The 26,617-nt window shown below is 35.2% G+C and overlaps 1 protein-coding gene across 1 annotated transcript in view; it reads left to right on the forward strand.

Annotated features, from left to right (window-relative positions):
• PIEZO2 (piezo type mechanosensitive ion channel component 2) overlaps nt 1–26,617 on the forward strand; it is a 563,847-nt gene that overhangs the window by 279,835 nt on the left and 257,395 nt on the right. Inside the window, 1 exon segment of the mRNA XM_043975076.1 lies at nt 24,623–24,665. Coding sequence (XP_043831011.1) covers nt 24,623–24,665 — 43 coding nt within the window.

The raw sequence follows: 26,617 nt of genomic DNA on the forward strand, positions 1-26,617 counted from the left end.
AAAAGAATAACTCTGATTATATCTTATTTCTTATATTCAACCGAAATTATAATTTCCACTTATTTTTCCTCACTTAACCCTCTAGGGTAACACCAAGAAAATCTTGCTCTCTCTTATACAAGGTAGCTCTTGATTTATTGGGAAATAAATATCATACTTCTTAGTCTTCTCTTCTCCAGAGTATTTACCTACTTTAATCAATTCATAAGCACATATTAAATGTCTTTTCTGGGTCAGACTCTGTCCTAGGCAGTGGAGATAACACAAAAATGCACCCATTCCTGCATTCAAAAAAATAGAATCCAATGGGGGAGGCACATGGAAGCACACCCATGAAAATATAAGGTAGTTTGGAGTGGACACTAGTAGTTGGGTGGGGTATTAGGAAAGGCTTTATTTAGGAAGTGGAATTCTAAGAGACAGAGATAAAGAGGGAGGGTCTATCAAATATATGGAATGGCCTGTGTTAAGGCACAAAGGCAGGAGATGGGATGGAAAAGGAAAAAGGCCAGATAGATGGAAATGATAAATGATTGAAGGTGAATAATGTGCAATATAACTTTAAAGGTAGATTGGATTTAGGTAGTCATAGATAGCAATTAGGAGACTATTTCAGTAATCCAGGCACAAGAGGTAGAGTCCTTAAATTAGAGAGGTGGCCATGTGAATATGAAAATGTAGCTGTATATCAGGGAGAAAGTGGAATTAGAATGGATGAGACTTGGCAGATGATTGCATAAATTAAAGGGTTGAGAGAGTGAGAAGTTAAGGATGATTCTTAATTTGCAGACCTTAATGACTTTAAAATGTGTTTTATCCTTGACAGAAACTGGGATATTCAGAAAATGGATAGATGGAGGAGTAAAGATCAAAGATCATTAGTTCTATTTTGGACATTTTGAGTTTGAGATGTTCTTGGGACATGTAGTTGGGGATATGGAACTGGTACTGAGGAGAAGGATGAAAGAGAGGGGGGGAGAGAGAGAGGGAGAGAGAGAGAGAGAGAGAGAGAGAGAGAGAGAGAGAGAGAGAGAGAGAGAAGATCTATCAGTAGTCTGCATAGAGATAAGAATTGGGAAAGAGTGGAGATAGAAGAAAGAAAAGGATAAGAGATAGAGTCATCCACAAATGGGGGTCTTATTTAGATAATTATCTAGTATTAGGATCATAATATCAAAGATCTGGACCTGAAAGGAACCTTAGAGGTCTTTGAGTAAATAATCCCTAGCTCCTCATTCTACAGCTGAGGGAATAGGCAAAGAAATGGTTTTCCCTCAATGACACAGCTAGGGAGTATGAGAGATAGGCTTTGAACTTTATTTTTGAAGACTTTATTCTTCTAAAATCCAAAAAAGGAACTGTCATTATAGATATGAAAAGGACCAAGTTGAGGTAAATGTCACTCAAACCCATAGTGCCAAGAAGAGAATCAGTAAGTATGAAGATTGAGAAAGGACCATCTAGTTTAGCAATTAAGAGACCACTGGTAATTTTGGAGAGAGCTGTTCTAATTGAGGGATGCAGTCAGAAATCAGATAGGAAGGGAGTGGGAAGCAAGGCAGATGAAAGAATTAAGAGTAATGAGTCTAGGTAGATTTTTTTTTCTGGGAATTTAGGTGTGAAATAGAGGAAATTATAGAATAGCTGCTTGAGGAAATTTCAGTAACAAGTGAGGGTTTTTTTTTTTCTCCTAAGGATGGAAGAATTTTTGCTGTCTTGGCAAACAACAGAAAATAAATTTATAGAAATGAAGATTAAAGGGAGAGAAGTGTGGGAGCAATGTACCAATAAAGAGATGGGATGGGATCAAGGATGTTTGTAGAGGAATTGACCCTGGTCAGAAGAAGCCACCTCTTCATCAGAGGCAAGAGCAAAGGAAGAAAAAATGGGAAATGACAGTAAGGGAATTGATGGTAAGGAAGAAAGAGGGAGCTCACCTGGAATTATCTATATTTTCTCAGTAAAGTGTGAGGTGACTTTCTCTGATGAAAAGAATAGGGGAGGATTGGTGTAGGAGTTTTGAGGAAAACAGTTCCTTCAAAATCCAAGTTATTGGTTTGAAATCTTCAGTGTCTCTTTGCAAACCTAAAAGATACTGGAATAAAAGATCAGCTACTACAGAATTTGCAAAAAAACATTCCTAACATAAACTGATCAGTACTTGGAATCAACTTAATAGAAGTCTCTTGAGGACACCTACAATGAGTTGTTAGGGCAGTACTTCCCAGTAATACTGTTTTTCACTGAGAAAGCCAAGAATTATATGCAGCATGATGTGTTATTGACTTACACCTTATGAGTGGCTAAGTAAGAAGAGGAAGTCATTAAAGAAAATTAGAGCAATTTCATTCATTTGCACTTTGATTCTACACAAATGATAGGTTTACTGGAATGGGGGGGGGGAGGAATGTGTCATATCCAATCTTTCTTCTAGAACAGGAAGAATTTGGGTCCAATATGTGAAGTAGTGGGTTCTCTATGCTCCTGGAGCTATTGAGTATTCCCAGTGCGCATAATGTCAAATTTTACTTCTTGGCTTCCTTATCAGATGAGAACTCTTTTCATTCTCCAAAAGTTAAATTGAGCTTGAAAGAGACACATGGGGGGCAGCTAGGTGGCACAGTGGATAGAGCACCGGCCCTGGAGTCAGGAGTACCTGAGTTCAAATTTGGCCTCAGACACTTTACACTTACTAGCTGTGTGACCCCTGGGTTAGTCACTTAACCCCAATTGCCTCACTAAAAAAAAAAAAAAAGAGAGAGAGAGAGACATGGGTTATGACAAGTCTCAGTGGTTCTTATTCCCAAATCAGTACAAAATTTTTCACCCACTGATATGGGTCTGCCTATTTCTTGACGTGTATATCTGTCAACTTTCTCTGAAATTTAAAGGTAGGTTTTTTTCTTCTTCTTAAATAATGATCTGCCATCCTTAAAAGAAAGGGAAAAACAAAAGAAAAGACAAAAGATCCCCTTTGTAAATTCCTTTACTGAAAAAAAATTTGTCATGTGAGATGAGTAAAGCTAGAACATTGGCTTGGGAGTCAGCAATGGTTTAATCTTATTTTTCTTTTCTGTTTAGAATTTTATCTTCCAAATTACATGTAAAAACAAATTTTGAGATTAATTTTTAAAACTTTGTGTTCCAACTTCTCTTCCTTCCTCCCTCCTTGCCCCCCCACCCCCTAGAACTCAAGCAATTCAATATAAGTTATACATGAATAGTCATGCAAAATATCTCCACATTAGCCGGCTTGGGAAAGAAAACAGATGAAAAAAAAAAACTTCAGATTAAGGAACTATCAAAAAAATATGCTTTTATCTGTTTTCAGATACCATCAGTTCTTTCTCTGTAGATGGATTGCAATTTTCATAAGTCCTTCTGAGTTACATTGGTTCACTGCATTGCAGAAAATAACCACGTCCTTCACAGCAGATCATCTTACACTATTGCTGTTATTTTGTATACAGTACATATCACTCTGCTTCAGTTAATTTAGGTGTTTCTAGGTTTTTCTGATAGCATCCTGTTCATCATAACTTTTATATAGTACCCTAAACTTGACAAAGAATTCTCTTCACAATAGCCCAGCAAAGTAAGTACCATACCTTTTGCCATTATAATCAATCATAATGACTGTTTCCCTCCATCCTATTCCCTTCCCATGATATTTACTCTATCTTCTACCTTCTTTTACCCTATTCCTCTTCAAAAGTGTTTTGCTTCTGACTGTCCTCTCCCCTGTTCTGCCCACCCTTCTTTCACCCTTCCCTCCTTATCCTCTTCCCCCACTGCTTTCCTGCAGGGTTAGATAGATTACTCCACCCAATTGGGTGTGGATGTTATTCACTCCTTGAGTCAACTCTAATAAGATTAGGGTCTTTAAGATAATTCTGATGTGTATAAGGCTCCTTCACTTCCCCACACCTCCCCCATATCTCCCCCTACTCTATACAACCTTTCCTGCTTCTTTCATGTGAGATTTCACCCCATTATTCCACTCCCCTAAACCCTCCCCAAGTATATTCCTCTGCCTCCTCAATTTTACCTCAAAGATGTCATCATGGGGCAGCTAGGTGACACAGTGAACAAAGCACCCACCCTGGACCCAGGAGAACCCGAGCCCAAATTTGGACTCAGATGCAAGACACTCATCAACCCCTGACCACACCCCCCCCCAAAGAGAGAAACACCAAAAAATGCTTTACAGGTATCATCCCTTCAAAATCAATTCCCACTTGTGCCCTCTGTTTAAATTTATTCCTATCATCTGCCCAAATACTCAGAAGTCTTGTATGATTTAGACATATCATCTTCCCATGTAGGAATGCAAACAGTTTAACCTTTTAACATCTTTCATGATTTCTTTTTCCTGTTTCTCTTTTATGCTTCTCTAGGTTCTTGCATTTGAAAATTAAATTTTCTACTCAGTCTAGGTCTTTTCATCATGAATACCTGAAAGTCCTCTTTTTCATTGAAGTCCCATTTTCCCTGAAAGACTATACTCAGTTTTGCTGGGTAGCTGATTCTTGATTGTAAACCTAATTCATTTGCCCTCCAGAATGTCATATTCCATGCCCACTGATCCTTTAATGTAGAAGCTGCTAGATCCTGTGTTATCTTTACTGTGGCTCCACAGTATTTTAATTGCATCTTTCTGGCTGCTTGCAATATTTTCTCCTTGACCTGGGAGCTCTGGAATTTGGCTATAATATTCCTGGAAGTTTTCCTTTTGGGATCTCTTTCAGGAAGTGATTGGTGGATTCTTTCAATTTCTATTTTACCTTCTGCTTCTAGAATATCAGGGCAATTTCCCCAGAAAATTTCTCGGAAGATGATGTCTAAGCTCTTCCCTTGATCATGGTTTTCAGGTAGACCAATAATTTTCAAATTATCTCTCTTAGACCTATTTTCCAGGTCAGCATTTTCCCCCAGAAGATATTTTACATTGCTCTCTATTTTTTTTTTATTCATTTGGATTTGCTTTATTGTGGCTTGATTTTTCATAAAGTCACTAGCTTCCATTTCTTAGGCAATTATTCAAACCTAATTCTTAGGCAATTATTTTCATCAGAGAGCTTTTGTATCTCCTTTTCCATTTGCCTTTTCAGACTGTTGACTTTTTTCTCATGTCTCCCATCTTTCCTGCATCACCCTCATTTCTCTTTCCATTTTTTCCTCTACCTCTCTAAATTTATCTTCAAAGTCCTTTTTGAGCACCTCTATGGCCTGAGACAAATTCATATTTTTCTTGGAAGCTTTAGATGTAGGGTCCCTGATGGTGCTATCCTCTTCTGAGGGTACATCTTGATCTTCCTTGTCGTTAAAGAAGCTTTCTATGGTTCGCAACTTTCTCTTGCCTGCTCATCCTGCATGTCTTTCAGTTTACTTTTAACTCCTTAATGTTTGGTCCTGCTTCCAGGATATACTGTCCCAAGCTTCAGGGGGTCTCAGGTGTTATGATTTAATGAGGAGCAATTTCTTCACTTGCCTGGCCTGTTCCATGGTCCAAAGATAACCTCAAACCAACTAGCCAATCAACCAGGCAGCAAAATTTTATGTGATGTGGTTGCTAGCTCTGATGAGCCTGCACCTTTCCCCAACCTGGGCCACCACCATTCAAGATTTCTTCCTGGTTCCCTGCTGGGGTAGGACATTCAAATCCCCCCTTAACTCCTGCATACACCCCATAGACTCCCCCGAAACAGATGTTCAGCTCTCTCACCAGACCATGAGCTTAGTTCCAGAAGATGCTGGCATTGTAGCTGATTCAGAGGCTGGGGGTAAGTTTCTCCTGTGCAGCCTGCCTGGGGCTGTATATGTGTCAGTGTGATCATGGGCCTGAACTGCTCTCCCAGCCTGGCTCCTCCTTCTGCCAAACTTCCAAGGTGTCTTTAGCTGGAAAATAATCCCAGCCATCTTTTTGTGGGTTCTGCTGCTCCAGAAGTTGTTTTCTGGCTGTTTTTGGAGGTTGTTTTTTTTTTTTTTTGAGTAATTGGGTCAGGAAGTCTGAGTGTTTCCTGGCCTTCCTCTACCATCTTGCAGCTGACAGCAATGCTTTAATCTAATTTCGCTTACTTAAGTCTACCTCCCTTAGTGGCCTTCTTCCAGAATGATTTACCTATATCTCTCCATTCCTTTCCATGTTCACCTTTCCTCACCCTTGTTCTGAGGAAACTGCAGTCATTATTGTTTCTAAAGTACTTAGATAATGGCAACTTTTATATGAACACTCAATATTTTTATCTTATAAAAATACTTTACTGGAATCTTACTGGCAGTATTTACTATGAAGGTTAATGAGATGATGAATGATTTTAATAAGCTAAACTTGCTTAAGATTTTAATAAATAGCTAACATTATACAATAAACTATCATTACTTCAGACAACTTAACTGAAACCAGTATATGATTCTTTATACCCACATAGCTATATTGTAAAGTTGTTTCAAAAAAATTATGAGTTTTCTTTATTCTCCTCCAGGAATAGCTTACTTCCACTTATATAGAAAACATGTCATTTCTTACATTTAAATAATGAGGTCAGAAATAATATTTTTTAGCAACTGTATTCCATTTTAGATAGAGAGAAATCCACCTCAGTGGCAGAAAAATTCTGTTGACTTGCTTTACTAACAATTGTTATGAGTGTGTAATTCTATAATCATTTCTGTCAAGGATAGAGATAGAAAAATTGAAACCTTTGTGGGATAGAAAGTAAATAATCACACATCCATTTGCTTGGTTGTTCATTGCTTTAAAGTTGTTTAATAAATTCTTTGTAATAAATTACCTGCAAGAATGTCCAATTGTTTTAAAAAATATATTAAAAATACAGATTCTTCATAGTTTTCACATGTAAAATCCCTAAAAACTTCCTTTTTTAACCTCATAAATGTTACATGTGAGAAACTCTTAGTATAGAAACACTTTCCCTCTTTCTACTCCATGAAGATTAGCAACTCATAAGAATATAATAATATAATACTGATGATTACACTATAGTATATCATACCATACCACTCTATACTATACTATACTATATATGTATACTATATAAAAGTACTCTACTCTACTATATAATATACTATGCTAAATACTTAAAACTCTACTAAAAATACTAAATATTTTTACTATATGACTAAACTAGACTATAACATACTATACTAATAGAATACTAATACTTACACTATGCTATACTATACTATCCCATCCCATACTATACTATAAATACTTATATCTATCCTATATTTATACCATTTTATATTATATTATACTATACTAGCCTTTAGAAGATATTAATACAGGGGCAGCTACATGGTGCAGTGGATGGAGCACTGGGCCTGGAGTCAGGAGGACCTGAGTTCAAATCTGGCCTCAGACACTTGACACTTACTAGCTGTGTGACCATGGGCAAGTCACTTAACCCCAATCACCTCACAAAAAAAAAAAGAAAAGAAAAAAAGAAGATATTAATACATGTATGTACTTAAGCAAAGAAATCATGTTAGGTATCAAAGCAACTCTAGAAACATTTAAGGTTTTAATAGAATGCCTAGAACTTTCTTGATTATTTGAAACAAGTTCTCTTACTTTTCACTATGCCCATTATTGAAAACGAGATCTTAAGGACTAGAGCATAAGGAAATAAAGATTAATAATAAGTAATTTCATATTCTCAATATTATATATTTCTGGGGACCATGTATTCTATCCGAGACATTGTGAGAATAACTAGCATCCTTTGTGTTATGTTCAACTGTGATGCAGAGATTAAGTTCGCTACAGAGATTTAACTTCAATTTTCAGGGGTCAGGGATATGTGTATGTTTGTATATTAAATACCCATAGAGCTATATATCTAAACTGTGACTTAAAAGTGGGAGTTTTAGTACTCCCATGAGTATTCATATTGGAAAATATTAAAAATATTGGAAGCGGTAGTAAAACTCAGCATTAATAATCAAGGAAGTTCTAAGTATTCTATTAAATACCTACAATATTCTGAGTAACTTTGACAGCTCTTAGAATTTCTTTGATGATTCTCATCCTTATAATTTTCCTATGATCTGCCACAACTTTTTATATTTCTTGCATTTAATTCTGAAACCCCAAGGGGACAGTTAGGTGAGATGCTCAAACACACCACATAAACAAGAGTATTTTCTGTGGACCAGATTTATACTGCAGCTGTGGTTAATGCTTAGAGTGTTTACATAAAGGCTGATGCATGGATAGGTTCTCAACAACAGCTGGGGGACTGCAGTCAGCCAAAACCTCAGTGAAGTGCTGTAAATCTTCCTAGTCAGTGCTGAAACAAACTAAAAATCTTTTTTTTCTCCCATTAGTGCATCTGAATTAAACCATTAAACAGGGGTGAAGGTGAAGTATAAAAAAATTACAGCACAAAAGGAAAAAGAAAATTTTAGCTTTTCAGAAATTTGTCATGTCTCTCACACACACTGCGGCTTTCATTGCAATGTCTTTATAGGCTATTTACAAAAATAAAATCTCTGCTTTGAATTAGAAAGTGAGAAGGGACATTTTAGCTAGGAAAATGGAAGAAATATATGCCCTGAGGAAGGTTTCCACATATCTATCTTTAAAATTCTCTGACAAAGAGGAACTCTGTTTCCCTCTTAGAAAACTCGCCTTAAAAGATCAGAATGTTTGAAAATGTATTTGTTTTTTAAAGAGGGTGGAATGATTATGGTGCAGGGAATTGGTGTACTCAAAATAAAATACATTAATTTCATTTTCTCCCTTTCCCCCCAATAAAATAATGAATAATTTTGATTTTTAAGATATCTATGGACTGATAAAATCAATTCCTAATGAAATTAAAAAGACACAATTATGTTGTCATTGCACCTAGTACTTAAATGTTTGAAAAATACACTAGTAAGATGGTACTTGACTCTTTGTGAAGATTCCAAAGACTATAGTACATCGTGAATTATTTTTTCCTCCTTGAATATATTAAATAACTGTATTGTTTTAAAATGGTTATTTCTGGGCTAAAGGCAAATATATATCTACAGTACTATTTTATGATAAATATTGATAAATCATATGCTGAACTAATTATGATTTATGCTACAAAAATGCATTCACAAATCTTGCTGGTACTCATAGACATATTTAGAACTAATACACTGGCCAGTTTTTGAGAGAAGATATAAAACTACTATTGCTTAAATTATTTACATTTTAATGAAACAGTCTGGGTCTGTAATATGGCATATCAGGTCCTGCTTATTATCCATTGATTTCTTTGCAGGGATGTCCACATAGTTGTTACATAAAGGTTTGTAGAAGACAATTCTTGAATGTTCAAGCTATAAAAGGCTTTTTGTTTCTTTCTATCACATGACATTGTGTAATTGAAAGATCACTGGACTAGAACTTAGGGACCTTATACTGGCTTTGCAATCTCCTTGATGTCAGGAAAATCACTTCACCTTTATGGTCCTCAGTTTCAGAGGCTTTATGAAGGATAAAAGGAAATAATATTTTTGAAGCAATTTGCAAATTTTAAAGTGCTTTATAAATGTTAATTATTGGTATTATTATTATTATTACTAAACTAGATGACATCTAAGGTTCCTTTTAGCTTCAAATTCATATTTTTTTAAAAACATTTTATTGGAATCATTGGACAGAAATTGTGCTTTTTTGTAACTAGTTAGCTTTATACTTAACTAGTACAAAGTTAAGACGTGTCCAAATCCATGTATTTGTGCCTGCTTTGTGTCTGTAGAGGAGTGCTGAATGGAATGTTCAATTTACAACTGTCATATACTTTTTTTTTGTTTGTTTTTGTTTTTGTTTTTGTTTTTTTTAGTGAGGCAATTGGGGTTAAGTGACTTGCCCAGGGTCACACAGCTAGTAAGTGTTAAGTGTCTGAGGCCGGATTTGAACTCAGGTACTCCTGAATCCAGGGCCGGTGCTCTATCCACTGCGCCATCTAGCTGCCCCTGTCATATACTTTTACTGAGCAAAAAATGGAATAAGAGGAGGAAAGTGGGTTAGAGTAAATTTGAGATGTATTTACCTTCAATGATCCCAAGTTGCTTCCTATCACCACAACCTATCTTTATAAGATCAACATTTTCCTAGTGATGCAAGATGACTGTGAATCCTGGAACATCAATGCCTCAAAGAAATTTTATATGAACCAAAGTTAATTAGAAAAGCATGAGGGGAGCGGCTTACACATACTACCAACAAAGGATTAAATGTTGCTGTGATACAAAATGTATCAAGAGTATACATGACTGGAAAAGAAGGTCTGATGATACATATGTCGTGAGAGTAAGTAATTATACACAGACACCTTGACTCTTGAAAATTCCCAAGGTGTTGGATGGATCCTCTATAGGAGATAGAGAAAAGAATTGTCCACTCTATCTCCATTTCACTTCTGAGGGAGGTAAACTTGGACCTCAATTTTCATCTAGATAATGGTTAGGCCAAATAGGAGATGAGTTAAATAGTGTGTTTCTTGAAGTTAAAATGAGCAGAAAAGTTTGTGGGAAGTAGACAATATCAGGCTGGATTCTTTGGTGTGGCATTACAGAAAACAGCAAAGATAAGGAGTTTCATGGACTGGATAAGAAAAATTTATTGTCATTTTCTCTGTGTGTGTGTGTGTGTGTGTGTGTGTGTGTGTGTGTGTGTAAGGTAATACCATTTATGTAAACTTCAGAATTTAGGATATAACTACATTTTTCCTTTAAAAAGAGTTGGAATTGTAGTGCATTGTTGATATATATATATATATGAAATTCCAACTAATAATATGTGAAAATGTCTGCCAAGAAGTTAGTCAGACATTCTTTTTATGCATGTAATGCTAATAATGACTGTATATATTAGATATCAGTAAAGATCATAATTATAAAGAAAAGGTTTGGCTGTAACAATGACTGCTTTACATCAAATTCTCTCAAACAGGCCTTATGGAACCTTAGAATATAATTTCCTTTCTACTTTTATCACCTGTGATGCCTGTTATGTTTTAAATAGACAAGGAAAGCTCTTCATCTGAATCTCTGCTTCTGTCCAATTTCAATTTTCTGCCAATAAATCAGAATCCCTAAGGATGGTGGTGTTTCATTGTTTTTTTTTTTCAGGGCCATGAACTCTGATCAAACTTTGTACAAATCTCCATTATGTAAAAAATTAAATACCGTTCCCTCATCTGGACTTCTAGAGTCGAAAGGCTAAACAGATAACAGAACTTTGGAAATAAAGCTGTTGTTTGTCACTAATCCATGGGGAAAACAGATGATGCAAAAGGAAAGACATACCGGAAGTGTGCTATTTGCCTTCTTCTACTGTGTTTGACCCAGGTGCCTTGAAAGAATATCTTTCCATTAATCCTTATGGCACATGAATGAGAATGAATGAGAGACATATGATTGGGAAAAATACATTTGACTTGCATAAAGTCAGATTGCATAATTTTGTCATTTTAATACTGCATGATAGGCTATTTATTTATATGAAATCTTGATGACATATAGTACTTTTGCCACATAGTAACTATGTGAATAAAATTTCTGGTTAACTGGAAGCTAGGAAGAAAAGATTTCTTTCACTGCTTCTTGGAAATATTTATAAAGTGTATTATGTTGGCATTTTCTTGCCTCAGTCAATCAAATGTACTGAACAGAATAGAATCTTTGTTCGCTTAGAAACTTTTAATGCCTCAGTGTAATGATGTTGAATATCAATTATCACAATATAGAATTGTAGCTGTAAAATCTCCAATTCAGAAGGGGCCAAGGCTGTCTAGAAATTCTAATAAAAAACTAAAGGGATTTTATTAGCTCTGTTGGATAAAGGAAGGAAATTATATAATTATAGGACAATTGTTCATGGTAATTGGGAAGATTGTGAGCTCTTCAAACTGTAATCTAATTGCTTAATTTTGATTGCTGAAAAAATTCTGGTACAGATTACTAAAGAAATAAGTGGTGCCCTTTCAGAGAAATAAGCAGCTATTACAAAGTTTGGTATAGCGAATAGAGAACTGGCCTCCTAGTCATGAAGAAAGATGTTAAAATTTGACTCCTACATCTTTTGGCTATATGATCTTGGGCAAGTCACTTAACCTCTTAATACTTAAGCTGCCTTCACAGATAATAAACTGAAGGGCAGTCGACAACAGCAATAGGAACTCAACAGAGATTCTCTTTAGTGGTTCTCCATTTGGTCCAGGGATCCCTTGGAGTCCCCAGGATATTTTAGGGGGATTGAAAGTCTCAAAATTATAACACTATTAAGATATTTTCATTTCTAATAAGGAAAATATTAATAGCTATAACTCACATAAATGCAAATTCTTGAGGATTCTGTATAAGTTTTAAGAGTGAAAAGGAGTTTTTAGACCAAAACTTTGAGAACTACTGTTCTACATCAATTAAATCACAATTAAATCACCAATTTACAAAACGGCATTCAGGTGAAGGTGTGCAGCAAATAGTTGGTGACAGGGACTGAATGCATAGATTTGGGAGTCATCTTTATGGAATTGGGTAGAATTCATGGCATCTGATGAGATAATTGAGAGAGTAAAAAGAGGAAAATAAAGAGAACCCAGGACATAGCCTGAGGGAAATGGTCATCATGTAATTTTGAATGTTTGCAAGGGGATTTTTCTGCAGGTATACATTATATTAGGTAATCTCTGAGGTTCTTTCCAATTCTGAGATTCTATGATTTGGTAAAACATGCAGGGTATCCCAAAAGTCTTGGTGGAGTATTAAGCTTTCAAAGTTCTAAAGGGTTTTGTTTTTTCTTGAAGCTTTTAAAGCTTGATACTCCATTAAGGCTTTTGGGACACATGGTATATTAGTTACCTACTATATACCAGTCAGTAGGAAAGACACATCTGAATAAATAGGACACTGTTTCTATATTCAAAGAGTTTATGATGTCATAGATTAACATGCTTCTTGGCCAGTCATTCTTGAGAGAGAAGCACTATCTTTTTCTCTCTAAACAATATCTACATCTTCATTCCTCTGTTGGAAACAAAATTATTATAGGGAAAAAAGCTGGGGGTTGTGAAAAATTTGTCAACAGTAAAAGGTTATGTATGCCTATTTTATATACCTATATACGTGGCTTCACATAAAAATTGCTTGGGCAAATAAGGGTTATAAGTGGGAAAAGTTTAAGAAACCCTGTTATACAGCCAAATCAGAAATCTGGTACTGCTAGGTCTTCCTCCACTTTTTTTTTCATTTATTCCCTTCATATTCTTGATCTCTTGTTCTTCCAGATTGATTTTGTTATTTTTTTCTAGCTCCATTAAATAATTATTTGTTAGTTTGGTATGGCACTGAACAAGTAACTTAATTTTGGTAGAATTTAATAGAAAAGAGAAAGCAAACCTCATCACTATAAAGTTTTCATCACATTGTTTAACTCTGTCTCACTTTCTTTTTCTCTCTTCTCCCTGTCTCTATTTCTTTTCCCCTAATTCCCTGGAGAACGCTAAAGACATAATGGATACAATATTAAATTGGGACTGAGGAAGATCTGAATTTCAATCCTGCCTCATGTTTACAAACTGTGTGACCCTAGCAAGTCACTTAACCTCTCTCGGCCTCAGTTTCCCTATCCATAAAGTAGGGAAAATAATAGTACCTTCCTCATAAGGCTTTTGGGAAGAACAAATAGGAAGATATACATAAAATATTTTGCGATTATTTTTTTTTCAGGGCAATGGGGGTTAAGTGACTTGCCCAGGGTCACACAGCTAGTAAGTGTCAAGTATCTGAAGACGGATTTGAACTCAGGTCCTCCTGAATCCAAGGCCCATGCTTTATCCACTGCACCTCCTAGCTGCCCCCTATTTTGCAATTCTTAAAGCACTATATAAGTGCAAGTTTTTATTATTATGCCAAATAATCAAAAGTTGATTATTCCTCAACATAAAGTTTATGGTTTATTTGGGGAAGAAAAGATAGGAGTGGTTGATCAACCTATTAACATATAGATTTCCTGTAGAAGTAATATCTTTACTTGAAATTCCTAATTTTCAATGAAGGTATATTTTTAATAAAAATTTTCAAAAGGTAAGGAGAGCCTATACATGCAGTTTCCCAAATGAATTCTGAAATGTTCAGTCCATTATTTATTCTCATTTTGAAATTTCTTTATACAGTAAAGATGGGGAGGCCCAATTTATTGTTGAATTAAATATTTAATTTATTATTAAATATGCTGAATTAGCTTTTATCTTAAAATACAGAGTCTATAATTTATACAGGAAAATCTCTAGGGGTGAGGGAAGGGATAAAGTTAAATAGGTATCCTTTCCCATTTGTTCCGTAATTCAATTGTTCCTAAAGTAATAGACACTTTTCCTTGGAGGCTCCTTTTTAATGGAGAGGTAAAAGTAAAAGAATGAAAAGACAATTGTCTAAGGCATGTATAATAAAAGCATTCATTCCTCCTGGAAACAAATCAAAGTCATTCAAAACAACACGTTTTATTACAATGAAACACAGCTGAAGGTAAAAAAAAACACTTTCTGCCTGGAAAGAAGCCAGTTAAAAGATATTGGGGAATTGAGCTTTTATTTAAGAGTAAAATATGGTGAGTTGTATAAAATATATTATTTCTTCTTGTGAAATTAACCATAGAATCATCATTTTAATTGCTAAATGAGGAAAAGATGAGATTGTCAAGATTTCTTTTGGCAGGATGTCTATTGTTACCCTCTTACACACAAAGAAACAATCAAATCAAAATGTCTTCTCTTATATTTCTCTTACCATGTCAGGAAGAAAATAGGGCTAAGGTAGGAAAACAGTCTAGACCCCAAGTATATTGTTTTGGTTCTCTCTTTGACCATGGCATTCCTCATCCATTTGGTTGCTTACTATTATTTTGATTTTATTTACACAATGAAAATTATTTACTCAACGCTTCTGGAATTTTTTTTTTGTTTCCTAATTATTTATTTAATAACTGACACAATTAAGGGAAAAACTACTTAGAACTAGAAGTCACCAGTGGATGAATTATTTCATCTGTGAAATAATTCTGTGGTATGTAAATAGAATTCTGTCATTTGTGGAGATCAGAGGACACGGGTTCAGCTTTTCTGATGATCACAACCGTTCTATTCTTTGATCCTTGAATGTTGAAAGGTCACAAATAAAAGCTTTTTTCCTTGCATATGCAAAATGTTACACCTCTGAACAAGGCATCTTCCACTGCCTTACTAGCTGCCACTTGTGTAACATTGTATCGGAGGAAAATGGAATGTGCACTATTCTCCTCAAACAGTGAGAGAAAATAAATGAGCTCTTGATTGGCAAAAGGAGAGGTAACTAGGAATAGTTTATTCAATAATTGGAGGATGGCATAGTTATAACCTTCCCACTTAGTTTAAACAAGCAATTTAAACTAGCCATGCTTTCTATTTCTTTTGGTCAGATTCTGTTCTGAAGACATGCACTCTTTGGAGTTCTTTGGAAGAACTGAACAGGAGCTTTGCTCTTTTGGCACAATTAGAGATGGCATGATTTCCTGATATTCTATTCAAGTTAACATCTGCCAGGTTTTTTGTTTTTGTCTTTTTTAGGGTTAAAATCATAACAATCTGAGAGTTAGTAATAATATTTGGCAAGTTCTTCACATAGGATTCAAGCTAAAAAATGAAAAATAAAGGTCTTAATGTGCATTCTCTTTCTTAAAAGAACATTAAATGAATTTTGGTTTTAAAAAAATCTAAAAGGAAAAGAATTATTTCATATAAACTGGGTATGGCCAAAACAAATCAGATAAAATAAATAGTGCATTCTTGCCCCCAAGATCTTTAGTTTTATCAAACACTAAATTACTATGGTCATTTACTAGTGTGTACTGTGTACCTAATCTATCCCACTGATCTAACACTATTTCTTAGTCAGTACCAGATTGTTTTTATGATTTTCACCCTGTAAAATAGTTTGAAATCTGTACTGCTAGGCCTTTCTTCACCTTTTTGTCATTTGTTCCCTTCATATTCTTGACCTTTTGTTCTTCCAGATTGGTTTTGTTATTTTTTCTAGCTCCATAAAATATTTCTTTGGTAGTTTGATTGCTATGGTACTGAATAAGTAAATTAATTTAGTTAGACTTTACTACAAAAGTGAAACCACACCTCATCACTTTAGATTTTTCATGACATTGTCCAACTCTGTCTCTCTTTCTCTCTCTTCTTTCTCCCCTCATTCCCTCGCTTTCTTCATTTATCTTTATTTTTTTCAGTTCTCCTCCTACTCCTCTCTCTTTCTCATTCCCTCCCTTTCTTGCATTCTCTCTCTTTTAGTCCTTTGTTTCCTGTCATCCTATAAATGAAGGCAGTACCTGTAGCTCTTATTCAATAAACATATTAATCAGGATCCCTAAAGAATATAAGAACTTCATTTCCTGATTTTGAGGGTATGCATTGTTAAAAGGAAACTAAGACCCTAAAAAGAAGTTTTTAAATGTGAAATCCTATGTAACTACAACAAAAGACCAATTATAGGAAGTAGATAATCTATATAGCGTGTGTATAAAAAAAGGCATGTTTGGCAGTTGAAGTTGTGAACCAACCGAGAAAATATTCATACTAGAGAAAAAATGTGCAGGGCTTCTGATGATTCATCAAGAGCCTCCAGTTGAAGTCCCTTGCTAAAGTCCAAATCTTGCTTATTCTGGCTTCACAATATTCAATATCTATACCCATGGCCAATCATGACCCTATTTTGGGCTCATGTCACCTCTCATCTGCAATATTACAGTAGTTTCCTACAGACGTACTAAGACTCTTAGAACATATTTTATCATCATACTGACCAGAACTGACATATATTTATTTTATTCATCTATTTATATTATTTTAAATATTTCAAAGAAAAATAGGTCATTTATTGCCACAATACCAGTGGTGTTGTAGCACCAATATAAAGTACAATAGTTTAATTTTTCTTCATGTCTATTTGAAAGTCAAGGGACTTTCTGAAGAGCTACACAAGGTCCCATGATAGCAGGTTGGCCTTACCTCTTTTAATCACCTTTGTAGTGGCAGAGGTCAGTTTTAGCTCCAATTCTGGGTTCAATTCTCCTCCTCTAAAATTTAGGAGATGATGGTTTCTTGTACTCTACTTTTGACAACACCTGGCCATTATCTTTTAAAATATTAATGAATTGAATTGTATCCAAAGAACAGTGAGTAGGATGATGAAAAGGCTGAAGATCATATGATATAATGATAGCTGGCAAGAATAAGGGATTCTTAGCCCCCAAAAGAGAAATTTGATGGGAAGGGAAGGGAGGGAGTATCAACTATTTGAAGGATTATTATTGGAAGAGACAAAAGAAATGTCCTTAGTGGGCTCAAGAGGAGAGATTTAGAAGCAGTAGATACAAGGTGCAAGAATGTAGATTTCAGTTCAATAGGAGGAAAAAGCTTCCTCAACAAATTAGGTCTGGCCAAAAGTGAGACTACTTACAAAGGTAAGAAATTCCACAACTGTGGCACTCCTCAAGCAGAGGATGAATAGCTATTTGTCAGGAATGTTATAGAAGGGATTTTGAGCAGGAATGTGGTTAACTATTTAGTTGCTGATTCTCTTTTCAATTCTGAGATTCTATGAATCTGAAAAACTCAAGAACACCTTAGATTTTCAAAAATGCCTCCCCTTATTCCATTATAAGGCAAGGCAGTAGAAGTGGGATTCATGAATATGGAATATTGCATATATCATTATTTGGTATGGAATACATATGCCATTGGCATATTGCACCTACCATTATCATTGCATATTATTTTGCTGTTTTAATGGGTTTTGCTGATTTTTTTCTTCCACTTTACAAAAATTTCTTTGTAATAAGGACTAATACTTTGAGAGGAGAGACAGGAATATAAGGAGAAATGTAGGTGATATAAAAAAGAGCAATAAGAACCAAATGACACCTTTGAGAGTCCAGAGCGAAAAAGAAACCATTGCTCTTCCCTCATAAAATGTGAACCTCCTCTTCATATGACAGAGCAGTTCAATATGTGGTAAAAATGTAGCTCCTTTGATTGGTTGTACAAATATTTTTCCTTCAATAATAAAAAAAGATGTTAATACAACTTCTGGCAGAGCAGAAGTAGGTCCTGAGAAATTTCCAGCTGTTTTCAATGAGGACTGTTTAGCGACCAGTGTCATGTACCAGTCAGCATGTTTAACCACCTGGCAAACCCTGGCAGTCAATGAAAAATCTTTTATTTTTATAGCAGTAATCTGGCCATCATCCAACAGTTCCAGGAGGGTGTTATTCATTAGCATTTTTTCTGATTTTTTTGAAAAGCAGAGAAGAAGCAGAGCAAGACTTTGAATGACCCTGCATTCTGATGGATCTCAGTGATGAAGAGATGGTTTAAAACCTGATATTTTTTTAGCTGAAAATGCATGTCTGATTAATATGTTGCCTGAAATACAGCAATTTTAACAAATTATTAGGCTCTTTTCTCCTCTGGCTCTTCATTTTGTCAAAGTAGTGACCTTGGCTTTTCAAAGACTATGTCAGCAGAGCACAAGATTCAGCAGGTTCTATCCATTTGGAAAGGTTTCAAGTATTAGTCAAGAAACAGACTGTGCCTACTGTCTGAGGATCAGCCTAGCAACACACTGTAGTGTGGTCACTAGCTGATTAATTCTTTGATGATGATAGTCTTTTAGAAAAGGAAAAATGTAAAATGGCACCCATTCTTACACTGACCCTACTCTAAGGACCCCTGCCATATTCTTCTTCAAGAGGCTTTTGCTGATGTCCTCAAATGTTCATGTCCCCTCCCAATAATGTTTATTTTATATACTGTTCTCTCTCAGGCTTCTTCTAATCTGCCTGACTTTGCCTTCTCAGTATTCTTTGCAGAACCCCCGTGCATTTCCTGCCCCTATACGTGTGTATATAGGGACAAGGGCTCACCTTGGCCATCTCCATTTTAAGCCTGGGGAATAGCTTGTCCCACTGCACAATGGTGGGAGCTTGAGACTGGATGACGAGTCCCATTTGCCTGGAAAGATAGAAAGCCATTGAAAATTTCTGAACAGAAGAGAATGACATGGTGACATCTTTGCCATAGGAAGCTAACATTTGCAGCTGTTATTAGAGAAAGAAAAAATTGGAACAAGGCAACCAATTAAGACTATTATAATAATCTAGGTAACTAGTAATGAGAACATCAACTAGTATGGTAGCAATGTCAGCAGAGAAGAGGGAAGATGTAAGATCATAAATTCATAGATTGTGAGTGTGAAGTTACCTTTCAGGTCATCTTGTTCATCCCCTTATTGGAGAAATTAAGTCCCAAGAGAGGTCCTTGGGTTAGGTAGCTTGCATTTTTTTTTTAAGTGGCAGATTTTGTCCTCAGATTCTTTCACTCAATATTAAAGGCCTTTCCCACTGTGTTGTGCTAATTTGTTAATGCCAATAAATGCAACAGAATTTGAGAGAATGTGTCAATGTATATTGAGGTTACCAGGCTGGATGACTAGCAGGGTGGAGGTTTACTTAAAAAAATAAGCAAGTTTGGTGCCAGAAGACTGGGATGCAAAGAACTCACTCTTTTATTAATATTATGCATTTTTCATTATGCAAGCTCGTAGGTTAAAATATGCTTAAACTTGGTCAAAATATGTTAGGAAAATATTTTAATTTCTAGCCAAAGTATGAATATCCAGACATTCTTAATGTTTAGTGGAGGAAGAAACAGAATCCATATTCTCAGAGAAGTATAATAAATACCACCTGGGCAAAAGAAGTAGAATATATAAATCAAAAGATAGTAAAAATTTCATAAGCCTTGTATAGGAGATGATATACTAATTATGAGACACAAATTATCACAATATTTGCTAGAGTTCTGTTCCCCAACCAAAACCAGTAGCTAATAATTTCTTAACTCATCTTACTGATAATTTAATCCTCCAAAAATTTTGGGTGCAGCTAGGTGGTGCAGTGGATAGAGCACCAACCCTGGATACAGGAGGACCTGAGTTCAAATCCGGCCTCAGTCACTTAACATTTACTAGCTGTGTGACCCTGGGCAAGTCACTTAACCCCAATTGCCCTGCAAAAAAATTTTTTTTTGAAGAAACAAAGGGAATTGATATTATGCATTTATTTTTATAACAAAAAAGAATAGGTTTCTGAGGTAAAAATGATATGGACTCTTGAGAGAGTGAGTAACCACACCTCCTAAATTTGTGATAAAGGAGAGAAAAGCCAAACATAATGAGATTTGCACCCTAGATTTTTGGAGAATAGATTTAAAATTATCCAGAGAGTGAATATATAGCATTCTATGCACTAAAACCCTGCATAAATGAGAAGCTATCAAAAATGAAACTTTAAATTGACAACTGAAAACAATTCCAAAGAAAAAATGAAAGAAGTTGTTGGAATAAACCAATGTAGATGCACTCGAAACTTGAAAAGCCATTGAGAAAAAGCAGGCAATGTAAGAGGAATACAAAATTATGAAATATTACTGTAAGAAGAGCTATAAGGACAATAAGGCTAAGACATAAAACTCAGAATAAGCTGAGACTGACAAGAAATGTTAAGGACAACAAAAATGGGTTTGTTTGTTGGGGAAAAGAAGAGTATTGAAGAAGAGAATGACTAATGTTAAGGTTAGTTGAAATAATGAAAACAGGAGATGGACAAAAGGTAGAACTACTAAATTTTTATTTTGCTTTGCCCCCAAAAATAATATTTTAACTAGAAAAGGCAGGGAAAATGGCTTTTAAACATTTGAATCTTAAGCAAAAGAAAGATTTTTTGGGGGGGTGAGACAATTGGGGTTAAGTGACTTGCCCAGGGTCACACAGCTAGTAAGTGTTAAGTGTCTGAGATAGGATTTGAACTCAGGCCTTCCTGACTCCAGGGCTCGTGCTCTATCCACTGTGCTACCTAGCTGCCCCAAAAGAGATTTTTAAAAGCATGTATTTACATGCTGTTTTTGAGTTTAAGTTACCAGGCTCAAGTAAACTACATCCTATTGTATTGAAAGAACTGGATGCTGTGATTGCTGAGCCTTTAGAAATGATCTTTAAAAGATCTTGGGGAGGACAGCTAGGTGGTGCAGTGATTAAAGCACTGGCCTTGGATTCAGGAGGACCTGAGTTCAAATCCAGCCCCAGAGACTTGACACTTACTAGCTCTGTGTGACCCTGGGCAAGTCACTTAACCCTCATTGCCCTGCAAAAAAAAAAAAAAAAGATCTTGGGGAATGGTAGGTGTACCTCAGGATCATAAAATTTTACAAAATTTTTCTCAAGTTCAAAAAAATGGAAAGGGAGTCAAGTGTGCAAGCTATCAGCCAATGAAATTGACTTTTATTTCTGGCAAGATAATCAAACATATTATTAAAGAGATGTCTAAGGAACATTTTGGGAGGGAAGTTGTGGTCACAAAGAGCCAGCATGGCTTCATCAAGAATAAATTATTATTATTTTTAAAGTGTCACTAGGCTGTCAGAGGAAGTTTAGCTAGGTGTCAGAAAAGCATTTGACAAAGTCTTTCATGATATCTTTGTAGACTTGGTAAAGAGAGATAGACCAGATCATAGTAAGATCAAGTGTACTTGGAACTGGTTGAATGGTCAGTTAATGGTTGAATGTCAGTTTAGTAGGAGGGCCATAGTATAGTAGCTCATTAATTTGTTCTTGGCTTCATTATGTTTAAAAATGTTGTCGATGACTGAGATAAACAGAAGTTATAGAATTAGGAGACATAGCTAAAATGATGGATGATAGAGTACCCAGAATAAATATTGATAGACTACAACAATGGACCATTTCTAATAAGATGAAATTCAATACAAATAAGCTAAAGTTTTAGACTTGTATTCAGAAATTACATTTTGGACGTTTATGGGAGAGATAATTATATGCAGTAGCGGGTTTAAAAATCCCTTTGGGTTTTAGTAGATGGCATTTTCACTAGAATTAAGAACAGTGAGTGAAATTATAAAGAAGTTTAACATCAAGAAAAACTTCCCAACAATTAGGTCCCTTTTGAAGTGGAATGGAGGGTAATGGGTTCATTTTAATAAAATCATTCATTCTTCAAAGGAAAAAAAAACTGGTTGCCACTTGTCAGTTATTTTGTAGAGATAATCTTTATTTAGATATGGGTTAGATTAATGAAAGGTAGTATAGTGCAGTTGTTGTCCAGATAAGAGTATGGCTCAGGAGCTCAGGAAGTCTCTGTTCAAATACCATGTTTGACACCTGTTAGTTGTGTATCTCCTACCAAGTTTTTTGAGCCTCAGTGTCCTCCTCTGTGAAATGGTGACAATCCCTTCCATACACAGTTGTGAGAATCAACTAATTTTTTTATGTATCATGCTTTTCAAAATTGAAAGTACTATTTAAATAGCCATACTTATTATGACCTCTGAGGTAATCCTTATTATTCTGTAATTCTGTGAACTGTTCTTCAAAGGAGACCCAAAGAGAATGCCTTAGAAGATACTTGAATCTTCCAGTAAGAAAAGCTCCAGAACCAGAAGAATAACCCTCCCAGTCCTAGCATTTCCTTACCCCACTTCATACTCTCCATTTTTTCTGGTGAATCATAATGTCCAGGAGTCACTGAATGATTAGAGAGATCAAGGAGACTGATAGGAGAAATATATCCAAAGAGGGAAACAAAAGCAAATTACTAGTTGATAGAATGATGAGTACACAGAGACCTGCTGCTAGTATTATTCCACTTTGTATCTCTTCAGGGCCCAAAACTTCAAACAGTGAATGAGTCATATGGGTTCATTTCCTATCCAGCTGTTGCATCTGGATGTATAGAGAGGAAGTGCCAATATGGTAACATTATTAATTAGGTAGCTCACTTGTCTGTGTGATTTCCTTAATCACTTTTCAATTGATGAAATGTTACTGAGGTCACTATTTCTACCCTTAAACTCATAGATTTCTGTGATGTACTATTTTAACATAAATGTTAATTTTATTGGACTTTTCTATCTCTAAAACATGAACATTCATATTAATATGAGCTGGAGAAAATAATTTTGCTAAATTCCAAGTACTCATAGAATTGCTTCACATTCATATTATAAAGAATTAATTTTATCTTCCAGTGATGAAAAATACAGTAGACATGCATTAAAACATGGCATGGATTCTTGTGCTATAGATTTGTATATAGTGCTGACAAATTCAGTTTTGACATTTTAAGTGCCTTCTTAGATACATAGTACTGTGCTAGGGTCTGGGGTTGTCAAGAAAAAAAATAGTGAAAATCCCTTGCCTTTAAGTAGCTAGATGGCTTGCAGCATGAATATAAATAGCAAATACCAAGTAATGCAAACAAATTCGAATAGGAGAAATTGGGAGGACAGGAAATTTTAAAAGTCTTGCAATGTGGATAGTTTTCACTGAATTAAACTTTGAAGGAAAGTAAAGATTCTACTAAGTGGGGGAGAGGGAAGTCAGTTGTTAAAAGGCACAGAGAAAAGAGTATTAATGCTATTTGAAACAAATACATTGCCTATGGAAAACATCTGCTTCAGAATAGTTCACCTAAAAATGATTATCATTACTTAGTGATATCAGTGAAATAAAAGGAGTCCCCACTGGTAGAAATCCTATTCTTATATCAAAGTACCCTTGTGTTCTTAAAGGCTATTCCAGCTGAGAACATCTCTAATAATTCCTAGGAAGATGGAAATTTTTTTGAGTATGAACCCAAAAAAGACCCTTCTGTCACATATCTGAGAAGCAATCTACCTAATTTTGAAGGAGTTCAAGATCATCAACTAATCAATTGTTTTGAATACATCCTCTCATAAAGATCATTTCTAAAAGCATAGAAGGGGTTGTATTGGTGGAGAGAGTACCAATACTGAAGAAATTGTGCATAACTGAAGTATTAGAACAATTAAAGTAGTAAATTGGATCATGTTGAGATGTAAAAGAATGCTCCCCAGCTTTCAGTTGACATCAACCATTAAATATCTTGCCAGGTACATTAATTTTTAAATTAAAACTTAAAGTATTCAATTATATAGTTTATGGTTTGCATTTTCATTGCTTTTTTGACAAAGTAATATTAATCATGTTAAACTGCTTGAGCCATAATTAGATTTATAGATAATTTTGGAAGTAGCCAACTGCTTTATATCAAGGAAAATAAGTGTAGATAGACATAACATGGTAGTGTCCTTTTGACGTTATTTACATCATGTGTCACATTGCATTGTAGAATAAAAAGCTTTTGGTAAAAACTCAGACATTAGTTCTCTTCCATTTTTTTAAAGACCGCAATGTTATTATTAAATTATATTCAATTATCTGTTATTCAATTTACCATTATTTCAAAAAGATGCTAATTTAAAGTGATTTAAATATCATTTGAAAATAATTATAACTGTTCCTCTAAGCTTTAGCAACTAACATTGTTATATAATGGTCAAACTAATTAAAGTACCTGTAATAATGGCTTAATTATCTCTACTGGACTGAAAAACAAAATGAATGTCCAAAACAGATGGAAAAACAGATGAAAATTGAATATATGAGGCACTTAAATCAGTTTTTATTCTTGTTTTTCTAGGCTCAACATGGGAGAAGGCATTTCGTCAGATTGGCTTTGAAAGGTAACCAGTGCTTTTATGATGTATCTATTTCAAAGATTTGAGAGTGATGTAATAATTAATTTGGTCAATTAGACAAAAAATAAAATGTTATATGGGAGCAAAACTTTCCTATGCAGATGATTTGGGCAATATTTTCTTCCTTCTTTCCTTCCTTCCTTCCTTCCTTCCTTCCTTCCTTCCTTCCTTCCTTCCTTCCTTCCTTCCTTCCTTCCTTCCTTCCTTCCTTCTTTCCTTCCTTCTTTCCCAGTAACTTCAATAGTGGAAATAAATCTCTACATGGAAGATTATTCCACTAATATAATTTACCATATGGAGACAATAAGTTGTCTGAGGAACTGAGATATTAAATGACTTACCCATGATCTCACTACTAATAGGTATTTAAGGCAGGACCTGATTTGACTGTAAATACCTGCAATATTTTATCCACTGTACCTTATAGCCAACTGTGTAAGACTAATGATGATTTATATCCAAATGAGAGAAAAATAATAGTTTAACACAAAATTGGAGGAGATGGAATTAAGAAATGATTTGTTTATAGTAAAAGATATATATTATAGGTTATTTAAAATGTTTATGTTCATTTGTTCATCTCTGTAAACTTTAATAACCCTACTAATGGTTATCCTATCTATTTAACTTGCCTCTAGGGGTAACAATTTGAACTCTTTCCATAGGGAAACTAAGAGCATCTTAAATTTCCAAAATATGAATCCTACTTTATTTCCTCCTTCTTCCATGAATTCTTTTCCTATTGATTTTACCTTCTATTCATTTTCATTAAAACCACTTCTCTTTATTCACAGGTCTTTGTGAAGACCCATTTACTCTAAGATGATCTATTTTGAGAAATGAGGAACAGGCTCATAGTATAAGATTTGAATATATCCACATGCATTGTCTAAAATTATAGATGTGCAGCTTAGAGATGGCATGAATGTGTTTCTCTAGATTCTAACCCACCCTTTTCCAAGGGAGTCTAATTCGTGCTTTGAAGGGAACAATAGAAGTTGGACACTTGATTCTTCCCTTGATTATTGGTATTGAGTTTGACAGAGCTTTCTAGCCTCCCCCACCAAAAGTATTGCAAGTCTGGGGGTACCATTCTTTTTTTTTTTTTTTAGTGAGGCAATTGGGGTTAAGCAACTTGCCCAGGGTCACACAGCTAGTAAGTATTAAGTGTCTGAGGCCGGATTTGAACTCAGGTACTCCTGATTCCAGGGCCAGTGCTCTATCCACTACGCCATCTAGCTGCCCCAGGGGGTACCATTCTTGTTCATAATAAAAGCTACTTTTCTTGTCCCTGGCCCTTCCTTAGCTTATTCACTACCTTGGCTCCTTTGCACCAAGATGGTTGTATGGTAGAATATCACGAATAGCAAATAGAGAGTAACCCCACTGATAAGCAGCAAATAGAAAAGTTTGTATAGATTAGAATAAGCCAGAAAACATACAAGAGAGAGGAAGTCGTCCAGTTGGAATGAGATATCTCAGCTCAAACCAAGAGAGAAGCCTTGATTTTCCCCAAGGCATAGTTCTAAAGTCTTCAGGGAGGCAAGCTAGTATGTTGAAGAGTTGGCTTCCCTTACATATCTACAGCTTAAGACTTTATAATATGTCTCCAAGAGACTATCTAGAACCATTTTGGATTCTCTTCCTGTTTGGCACCAATTCCATTTCTCACAAAGACTCACAGTGTAGCCTCAGCATTCTCTGAATTTGGAGTCATCATGTCTCCCTCCCCAACACTACAGCACACAAAATGCCGCAGACTTCAGTGGAAGCCTGATTACAATATCATCAATTACAATAGCATTCATAGTCTTTCTCCCTCCTTTCAAATTGTTTACTACTGTCAAGGGCACCACCATTCTTCCTCTGGAGAACTTGGAAAGAGATATTCCTAAAATGCCAGTCTGACAATATTATACCCTACTAAATAAACTCTA

This window comes from Dromiciops gliroides, chromosome 1 (genome assembly GCF_019393635.1).
Source record: "Dromiciops gliroides isolate mDroGli1 chromosome 1, mDroGli1.pri, whole genome shotgun sequence".
Lineage (NCBI taxonomy): Eukaryota > Metazoa > Chordata > Mammalia > Microbiotheria > Microbiotheriidae > Dromiciops > Dromiciops gliroides.